Source organism: Trichomycterus rosablanca, chromosome 1 (genome assembly GCF_030014385.1).
Source record: "Trichomycterus rosablanca isolate fTriRos1 chromosome 1, fTriRos1.hap1, whole genome shotgun sequence".
NCBI classification, from domain to species: Eukaryota; Metazoa; Chordata; class Actinopteri; order Siluriformes; family Trichomycteridae; genus Trichomycterus; species Trichomycterus rosablanca.
The window spans coordinates 79,237,451-79,248,557 of record NC_085988.1 but is presented as its reverse complement, the minus strand read 5'-3'; the positions used below and the strand labels follow the sequence as shown (position 1 = coordinate 79,248,557).

At 40.3% G+C, this 11,107-nt stretch overlaps 1 protein-coding gene across 1 annotated transcript in view; it reads left to right on the top strand.

The window, feature by feature from the left end:
- The first annotated feature begins 3,607 nt into the window (after nt 1-3,607).
- celsr1a (cadherin EGF LAG seven-pass G-type receptor 1a) overlaps nt 3,608-11,107 on the top strand; it is a 144,797-nt gene continuing 137,297 nt past the window's right edge. The window contains exon 1 of the mRNA XM_062996463.1: nt 3,608-7,118. Within this exon, the coding sequence (XP_062852533.1) occupies nt 3,608-7,118 (3,511 nt within the window). The remainder of the gene's footprint in view (nt 7,119-11,107) is intronic.

Sequence of the window (11,107 nt, the reverse complement as noted above, 5' to 3'; positions counted from 1 at the left end):
AAAAGAAAATCATGATGATTATTGGTGCAGTTCTCTCTGCTGTACAGTAGAGGGAGCGCCGAGCTCAACAAGCGCATCGCAGAACCGGTGCTTTTTTATTATCACATTCTGTTTTACAGTTTTTGCAGGACATTGCGTTTATTATTATTATTATTATTATTATTATTATTATTATTATTATTATTATTATTATTAAATTGATTTTCTAGAAAAACGATGTATTTTATTACACCTATTCACAGAGTTTGGATTGTGCGTCCAAAGAATGTAAATACGATATAGGGACAATAAATACAATTATTTCTTTGATACTGCGTTTCAGTATTAATATAACATTATTATATGTTACAGTATTACAATAGCATTTTTATTTAAAAAAAAAACTTTATACTGACATAATTTGTTGCTTTTTTGTTTGTTTCGTTTTTAAAATACTCCGTTATGTAATCTAACAATAATAAGAAACAGAAGAACAAGAAAAGAATTATAATAATAATAATTATATTTACTATTAATATAATAATAATAATAATAATAATAATAATAAATAATAATAATAATAATAAGCCCAGCTATATCGGGGTTTTGCATGAGTTCTCTCTGTGTACTTTTAAAAAATGCAGAGGGTGGATTGAGTTTTAAAATCCCTCCTGTGTGTTAGTGTGTTGTATTCCTGTCTTGCTTCTAGGGTTTCCCGGTGACACCATGCCCACCTCGACCAGGATAACCACTTAGTGTTAATAAATAAATGCATAATTGACCTTATAAAAATAATGAATGAATAAGGATTAATTCATTTGAGCTTGCATGCACCTTTTTGAAGCGCATGTAGACAAATAACAGGAAATTAAAAACAACTATAAAAGTAATTCATTCATTTCTAAATAATGTAATATAAATAGAATACTGATATATATATATTATATACATATTTAGATATTATATACAGTGATATATACAGTGATATGTACAGTGATATATACAGTGATATATTGCATCTTGTGTATTGATAAATGTATTTCTCCTCGTTCTGATGTAACGTGTTGAGATTTTAAATTGACTTTATATTAACATACAAAATATTGTTGCGTGTTGTTGCCGACCTAACTAACCAGCCAACTCACCTACTAACCAACCAACCAATAACGTTACCAACATTATTCCCGTTTTTTAAAGGCTTTAGAGAAATTAAAATGTTGCTTCAAAACGACCTGTTTTCGTTTGTTCGTTCGTTTTTAAATAGATTTTACAGATTTCAGGTGACACAGCAACTATAAAATTGCTTAAACGCAGTTATAAAACCTAATAGCATCATATTTAAATGTGTACATTACTGATAACACTGCGGTTGTGTTTTATATTTACTTTGTATTCATTCATCTGATTATTAAAAACGATTAAATTGTAAAGATTAGCTTTATATTTAAATCCACTACATATTCTGTTGCTGTTTTTATTTGCTCCTCAGTCGGCATATAAAGCATCCTCAGAGGTTTCCAGATTTCTAAAGGCCTACAAAAAGTTACATACTGCAGCTTTAAGCTCAACAGTTACACTCTCACATCCAGCATCCAACATTTCTGTTTGGAGTTTGCATGTTCTCCCCGTATCTGCGTGGGTTTCCTCTGGTAGCTCCGGTTTCCTCCCACAGTCCAAAGACATGCAAGTGAGGTGAATTGGAGACACTAAATTGTCCATGACTGTGTTTGATATTAAAACTTGAACTGATGAATCTTGTAATTACCTGTCCTGTCATGAATGTAACTGAAGTGTGTAAAACATGACCTTAAAATCCTAATAAATAAATAAGTAAAGTTTGTTTAAGTAAATATTGTTTAAACTACGGTTTTAACTATTTTGCAAATGACTATGTTTTCGATAACACTGCCTTTGAGTTTTATATTCACTTGGTATTCAAACACTCATTCATTTGATTATTAAAAAACAAATCAATTGTAAAGACTAGCTTCTCGCTTGCCACATTTATATTTAAATCCACTACGTTATGTTGCTATTTTTATTTGCTCCTCAATCTGCATATAAAGCATCCTCAAAGGTTTCCAGATTTCTATAGGCCTACATATAGCTAAACAGTTACACGCTCACGTTTGTGTCCTGTCTGTGTGGGTTTCCTCCGGGAGCTCCGGTTTCCTCCCACAGTCCAAAGACATGCAAGTGAGGTGAATTGGAGATACAAAATTGTCCATGACTGTGTTTGACATTAAAGACTTAAACTGATGAATCTTGTGTAACCAGTAATTACCTGTCCTGTCATAAATGTAACCAAAGTGTGTAAAACATGACGTTAAAATCCTAATAAATAAATAAATAAATAAATAAAAATAGTTTAAACTAGATTTTTAACTACTTTGCAAATGACTACATTTTCGATATCACTGCCTTTGTGTTTTATATTTACTTAGTATTCAAACACTAATTTATTTGATTATTAAAAAACTAATAAATTGTAAAGAGTAGCTTCTCGCTTGCCACCTTTATATTTAAATCCACTACATATTAGTAGTGGCTTTACTTTATATTAACATACAAAATATTGTTGCGCGTTGTTGCCGACCTAACTAACCAGCCAACCAACCAACTCACCTACTAACCAAACAACCAGTAACGTTACCAACATTATTCCCGTTTTTAAAAGGCAAAGAGGAATTAAAGTGTTGCTTTTTTGTTGCTTTTTTTATTTGCTCCTCAATCTGCATATAAAGAGATTTACAGATTTCTAAAGGCCTACAAAAAGTTACATACAGCAGATTTAAGCTCAACAGTTACACGCTCACATACGGGTCCTTTCTGTGTGGAGTTTGCATGTTCTCCCCGTATCTGCGTGGGTTTCCTCCGGTAGCTCCGGTTTCCTCCCACAGTCCAAAGACATGCAAGTGAGGTGAACTGGAGATACTAAATTGTTCATGACTGTGTTTGACATTAAAAACTAGAACTGATTAATTTTGTGCCTGTCCTGTCATGAATGTAACCGAAGTGTGTAAAACATGACTAATAAATAAATAAGTAAATATTGTTTAAACTACGTTTTTAACTACTACTCACTTGGTATTCAAAAACTCATTTATCTGATAATTAAAAAACAAATAAACTGTAAAGATTAGCTTCTAGTATGCCACATTTAATTGAATTCACTACATATTATGTTGCTGCTTTTTATTTGCTCCTCAATTTGCATATAAAGCATCATTAAAGGTCTTTAGATTTCTGTATGCATGCGAAAAGTTCCATACTGCTTTAAGCTTTACGCTTTAAGTTCCACGCGCACAGGTTTGTTGACGCGCGCCGCCTCGCGCACCAGGTTTCTATGCTAATCTCGCGCTGGAGTTGGGAGGAGCGCGCGGAGCCATGTTGGCGTTATTTGGGACTTTACGGTGCACCAGTGAGCAGCTCGTTACCTGTGCACGCGTACGTATGGATCCTCCGGGTGCACGACGTGGAGTTTTGGTGATTAAAACGAGCCGTCTAGGATGAAGGGTAAAAGAAAGTCGAGGTTCGGGAGGAAGGAGAGTTGAGTTTGTTTTGGGAGAGGTTTGGGGATTAGAACTTATCTCCAGGGTGAGTGAGGAACAGTTTGTTTTAAGGAGCGATGGAAGCGACCGGGTATCTGCTGTTCCTCTCGCTGCTCTCTCTCGCGGGATGTATGGACCTGCACATTTCGGATACTTTACACCCTGGAGCTGTTCTAACAAACTTATCACTGGGACCAGGTTGGACTTATAAACTTGTACGGACTTCTAAACATGGAAGTTTTTTAAAAGTGGACCTGGAAAACGGAACGGTAAGCCTAGTGCGGGACTTGAACTGTTTGCGTCTGGCCAGGAACCCGGTACGTGTGGATTTTAAACTCGAGTCTGTAAAGCCTCCAGACTCCTTTGTGGTTGTGCGGTTGAATGTTTATGTTCATGGACAGAACTGTTTTATGAAATACAGGCGAAAGAGTTTGCTTACCGAACCTGATATTTCCCTGGATCATTACCTGTACAACCTGACACCAACTTCCTGCTTACCTTCAGGTGTTGCTCTTACACGTCTTGACCCATATGTACCATATTTCACCTGGGGTGACCTCAAATTTTCGCCCTACATGTGTACATCAAAAGGTATGGACGTGTATGTCCAGAATAATAGTCTGTTTCTGAAGGCAGAGGTCTGTCTTTCATCAGTGGACATTACTTGCATGTTGGGAAGGGTGTCCATGCATGTCCGGGTGCACCCTATGGCACATACGGTTACTCCTTCAGAGTTGGTAGAACCCTATAAAGATCGTGCTCATGAAGTGGACTGGAAGATACTTCGAAGGAGGAGGATTCGGAGCGTGAATTCACCTCCAGTGTTCCAGCTCCATAATTATCAAGTGTCTGTTCCAGAGAATGAGCCTCCAGGAACCAGGGTTATCACACTCAAAGCTGCAGATACAGACGCCGGAGAGGCCGGCAGGGTGGAGTACAGCATGGAGGCCGTGTTCGATAGCCGCTCCAATGACATCTTCCGGATAGACCATCAAACAGGAAGCATTCACACCGAGCGCCCCCTGGATCGAGAGTTCAAAGACACACACGTCTTCAAAGTCACCGCCACCGACTTCGGGATCCCACGGCGCTCGGCGACGTCGGTTCTCACCGTCACGGTCCGAGACACCAACGACCACCATCCCGTTTTCGAGCAGACCGATTACAGGGTCAGCATCCGCGAGAACCTCGAGGTCGGCTACGAGGTCATGACGGTTCGTGCGACGGACAAAGATGCGCCTTCCAACGCCAACATGATTTACAAAATTATAAACGCCGATGGCGAGAACAGCATTTTTGAGATCGACTCGCGAAACGGTCTCGTCAAGGTCCGAGTCCGTCCGGATAGAGAGGCGATGGCCCAGTATATGCTGATCGTGGAGGCTAACGACCAAGGGAAGGACCCCGGACCACAAAGTGCAACAGCCACGGTGCATATCACCGTAGAAGATGAAAATGACAACTATCCTCAGTTTACAGAGAAAAGGTATGTGGTCCAAGTACCTGAAAATGTCCCGGTGAACACTCAGGTGGCTAAAGTGGAAGCGACAGATAAAGACGAAGGAAACAATGCTAAAGTTCATTACAGCATAATCAAAGGTAACGTGAGAGGTCAGTTCTACATTCACTCCCTGACTGGAGTCATTGACGTCATAAATCCCCTGGATTATGAAACAAACAGGGACTATAACCTTGGCATTAAGGCCCAGGATGGTGGAAGACCTCCACTCATTAACAGCACTGGAATAGTCATTATACAAGTCATTGACGTCAACGACAACACCCCTATGTTTGTAAGCACTCCTTTTCAAGCCACTGTTTTGGAGAACGTGCCTATCGGGTACTCAGTGATTCACATCCAGGCTGTTGACTCAGACTCGGGTGAGAATGCCCGCTTGGAATATCGTCTCACTGACACCTCGCCTGACTTTCCCTTTACCATCAACAACAGCACAGGCTGGATTACAGCAAGTGCACCGCTGGACAGAGAAACCACAGAGTTTTACACATTCAGTGTGGAAGCCAGAGATAATGGCGTCCCTGTCATGTCATCTTCTGCTAGCGTTAGCATCACAGTGCTGGACGTAAATGACAACGCTCCCACGTTTACCGAAAAAGTCTATGAGTTAAAAATTAATGAAGATGCCCTGGTAGGGACTAGCGTGCTCACTGTGTCGGCCGTGGACAGAGATATTAACAGTGTCGTGACCTACCAGATATCTAGTGGCAACACCCGGAATAGATTTGCCATCACCAGTCAAAGTGGGGGTGGACTTATTACCCTAGCATTACCACTGGATTACAAGCAGGAGCGCCAGTATGTCCTGACCATCACTGCTTCGGATGGCACCCTCTCCGACACCGCGCAGGTTTTTATCAACGTTACGGACGCCAATACACACAGACCAGTGTTCCAGAGCGCCAACTACCAAGTGCTGTTCAGTGAAGACAAGCCGATCGGCTCCACCGTAGTGGTGATCAGCGCTACAGATGAAGACACTGGTGAGAATGCACGTATAACATACGTCATGGAGGACAACGTGCCGCAGTTCAAGATTGATCCAGACACAGGCGCCATCACCACTCAAGTGGAGATCGATTACGAAGACCAGGCCTCCTATACTTTGGCAATCATTGCCCATGATAATGGCATCCCTCAGAAATCAGACACCACCTACGTGGAGATCATAGTCGAGGACGCCAACGATAACGTCCCTCAGTTTAGCCGAGAGAAGTACCAAGGTACGGTGTTCGAAGACGCGCCTCAGTTCACCAGCGTCCTCCAGATTTCAGCCTCCGACAAGGATTCTGGATCCAATGGCAGAGTGAGCTATACCTTCCAAGGTGGTGACGATGGAGACGGAGACTTCATTATTGAGCAGTTTTCAGGGATCATCAGAACCAACCGTAAGTTGGACCGTGAAAACATTCCAGTCTACAACCTAAAAGCGTACGCAGTTGATAGAGGAATTCCTCCTCTAAAAGCTGCCGTGGAGATCCAGGTATCGGTTCTGGACATTAACGACAATGCTCCAGTCTTCAAGGAGGACGAGTTGTATATCGACGTCAAGGAGAACAGCCCTGTAGATTCGGTAGTAGCACGGATAACCGCGAAAGACCCAGATGAAGGAACCAATGCACAGATTATGTACCAAATCGTGGAAGGAAACATCCCTGAGGTGTTTGACTTGGATATTTTCACAGGGGACCTGAAAGCGCTTACGGATTTAGACTACGAGACTAAAACGGAGTATGTGATAGTAGTCCAGGCCACGTCCGCTCCGCTGGTCAGCAGGGCAACTGTCCACATCCGTCTGGTTGACATCAATGACAACGAGCCCATCCTGCAGAATTTTGAGATTATTTTTAACAACTACGTGACTAATAAATCCAACAGCTTTCCTACAGGAGTTATAGGGAAGGTCCCGGCTCATGACCCGGATGTATCTGATAAACTGAAATACAGTTTTGTGGAGGGAAATGATCTGAACCTGCTGATCCTTAACCAGGATACGGGAGAGCTAAAACTTAGCAAGGACCTGGACAACAACAGACCGTTGGAGGCCACCATGAAAGTGTCCGTCACTGGTAAGAGCGTTTAACAGTACTCTCAGCTGTTGCGTTAGATTGGTGGTGTCAACTCTTGACCACAAAAAGCCACACTGGATGTAGGTTTACATACCAACCATGCAGGAGCTTCTCTGGCTAATTAAGCAAGTGGAATCAGCTGTAGCTCATGCCTGATTGGTAGGGACATCTGCAACCCTGTGGCTCTTTTTGGTTAGGAGTGAGTATCAGTCCATGAGGTGGTGGGTTAAGTGTTGACAGGGCAGTAGAAAGAGTTTGTGGGCACATCTTCAGTCATATTTGCTCATCATGGTGGTAGTTCATGTCTAAATAAATGTAGTCAGTCAGTAGAGAGTTGACTGTTTGCATGAGACAGTCCCTGTCATATGTTTGCTCCAGGCTGTTACAGTATCCTGTTCTACTGCTTTTGAGATGTTCGTACTGTTTATTGCTCTGTTGTTTTGCTCTGGAAGGCATTAACTGAATAATTTAATTGACTCCTTATAGTCTTTATGGGTTTTGCCCTTGTGAAAGTGAAGGTCTACTGGCGGATTTCATTTTGTAACACTGTGCACTTTAAATCAAACAAGTAACCACATGAGAACTTAAAGGCTCGTTAGCATTTATTTATTTATCTGTGTCTCCCATCAGTCAGTAGCTATTAGTATATTTCCACACATTTGATCTGTTGTTTGTTCATATGTGTTTTTATTTTAGATCCTATTTATTTTAGCAACTGATCTATCTTGATCAGTGTGGCGGTGAGTCTGGGGCACACCTAATAACACAGAATGCAGAGTAGACACACACCTTTAACTGGATGCTAATTCAGTTATAAAATCATTTATTCATTAAGGTCAATCGTCTTTCTAACTACTGGCTGTTTTAGACTGAAAGGAGGATGTTTACGGAAATCCTGGTGTAGTTTGAGGAAATCCATCCAGACAGGAAGACTACCAAGAATGACTGACACGATAGTCAGCGTTTATTATTTGGCTAAAGCGGACACTTTAGGAAAACGAAGTGGTAGCAGTAGCATGTACACACTGAAATAGCATTGCTTTAGTTCAAACGTCTGTTATTAAGATCTAAATAAAAATGTAACATCCCAGTGTTGCCAAGAAGAAGCAAATCTAAGGATAAAACTGAATTGGTGTTTACATTAATTTCTCTTGCTAATTTAATTCGGTCTGGGTTTGGTTGGCCTGGTGCCACCTGTCAACACAGTGCAGGGCAAAAATACAACGGCAATAAATCTAAAAACATTACACACCCTCACACAATCATTTCTTAAACCAAATTGTAAGCAAGAGTAGATTTTCTAATCATTACATGTTTTTGAAAGGAAATTGAAGTACATACATATTTTATTTATTTAATAACAAATATATTTGAACTAGGGATGCAAATTTTGCCAACCAATAATTGTCTGTCAGTAGTCGACAGTTAACTGATATCCCACAAGCTTATTGCGTCCCATCAAAATATAAAACACATCACATAATTTCATATCAACAAGTCACACTTACTTTATTCATTAAAACAGTGTAATGTGGTGATTGTGGCACAGCCATGTAGATTTTACACAATTAAACACAAGTAAACAGTTCATTACAAGCTCTAACTAAACATGCTAATCATTATTCATAAAGATTATGTCGGTATATGAAAGCTTTTCCTGAGAACATTAGTGTCATTATAAGATAAGCAAAGTTTCAGCTTCATATTGGAGCATGATGCAAAATATCCACATCAAAGGAAGATTACACAGAGTTTAACATGCAGTCTGACTAGCTTCAGACGTTTATTATTTGAATAATATAAATATAAATAGATCAAAATGTTTTCCTGTTCAGATTAGAATCTTCGAATGCAGCTTGTAAACATAGCTGGTGCTCCAAATTAGCGCTGGGTAATTCATGTGCGTTTTAAATCAAAGTTCTTGCTCTGTAAAAATCTGCAGCTCTCAATTAAAACCAAGCATCAGCTGTTGGGAATGAATAAAAATGACATTGAAAATGGCAGAATTCTTAATCGAACAATGATTCTTTGTAGGTTATTGATTCACCGGTGAATCATTGACATCCTTACTTTGAGCTCGGTAAACTTAAGATAACACATTTGGCTGTATTTGTGGATGCCAGAAACCTTCAGTGAAAGAACAAAAAGCCATTATGCACTTATTATACACTAGTGAGTTCTATAAAGCTACATCAGAACAGTTTGGTAAACACCTTTGTTGTTTTAAATTGGCACTGTATTGTTATTTCACCTTAATATGATTCTTCTGTATTGTATTTTACTTGGTGGGCTTGGGTGGTCCAGCAGTAAATTATGCTAGCACACTACCACTGGGATCCAGGGTTTGAATCCCCAGTGGTGCTATTGGTCAGTTGGGTGGTTCCAGGGGAAGCCAGACCAGACCAGAAATGAATGAATTAATGAATGTGTAATCCCCAGACTCCCTTTTTCCATAAATAATCCTGCAATGTTTTTCTAATGCTGTCATATTGATTCTTGGGATTGTTGGTAGAGTTCGTCATCTGCTGAATACAGGCACATAGCACATTGATGTCCTGTTTCCTTCTGTTCATAAACATTTTGTGAGGGGACAATGTTGGTTTTGTTCAAGTCCAGTCAATACACATAATTTTCTTCTATTTCGAACAATGTGGGTTCTGCTTTAGGTCTACATGGTGAAAAGGAACCGACTTTGAGGCACGTCTTAATCAGCTAAAAGCCAGCTGAAGTCCAGCTCATGGTCTCTCATTAATAATTCCCTCTGGCCATTTTCTTTTCCCCAGAGCTGGGGGAGAAGAGGTCACAAAACTAGTGTTAATGCTTACCCAACGTTTGACAAGTGGGTGTGTTACGGCATGGGGTGTGGAATGATGTGCATTAATTTCATTGGGCAAAAAGACATGAAAAATGAGGGAGGAAAAATTAGAACTGGAAATAACTAAATAATGATACACAGAAAGTGAAATGAAAGGCTGAAGAGTGGAAGTGGTCATGGAGTCTGTAGTGCGACCAGCATTACATTGTCATGAATGAAACCAACTAACTGGACAACAAACGAATGCCGGCCATTGGTGGTCGACAAAGGGACACAGAGCTGAGGAACAGCAATCAGGAGAACAATGGACCGGCCGTAAAGCCACACACAGCACACAAAGGGCCAAGTGAGGCCGGCTGAATGAACTCTATGCAAAATGCATGTTGCAAATGAGCAGGAAGTGGAATGCATGAGGGACACCAAAAAGGGAGGGAAAGTAAAGGAGAAAGAAATGCTAAGAGGATTGTAACATCTCAAAACCTCACAACATTTGAATGAGAGTCAGTAAGAAAATTTGCAGTAGCGTAGCGTCGTGTACTAATGTATTATGACAGCATTGGCTTAATTTGGTCCAGGCTTGTAAATAATGGTTTGTCCTCATCTGCCATGTTTTTTACTGTTATTTAGGATTCACATCTCAGCAGTGCTATCGGCTGGCTGGGTGTTTGCACAGACATGATTGCTATGTCCCAGACCAGACCTGCCATGACCCTGACCTGGACAAACATTTACTTTTACATTTTTTGCACTTAGCAGATGCTTTTTAACCCACTTCTAGACAGTATTTTGTCTAAGCAATTGAGGGTTAAAGGCTTTGCTCAAGAGCCCAACAGTGGCAACCTGGCAGTGGTGGGGCTTGAACCAGCAACCTTTCGATTACTTGTCCAAGATTTTAACCACTAGGCTACAACTGCTCATATAATAATAAAGCAATTAAAGTGCAAAATGAAATAAAATGAAAATTCCAGAACTATATTGGTTCTAATAAAAGTGTCAGGACGTCACAAAGCTCAGGTAAGGCCACAAACAATGACCAGTTCTTATCTGAGCTTTCTCTGTTTAAGTGTGTGGATTCCCACCATTGTGATGAGTATTGGTCTTGGTTGGCTTCCTCTCAGCTCTGTTTGACTGAATGAATACGGGTGATAAGTATCATGATAAGGATACTTAAGAG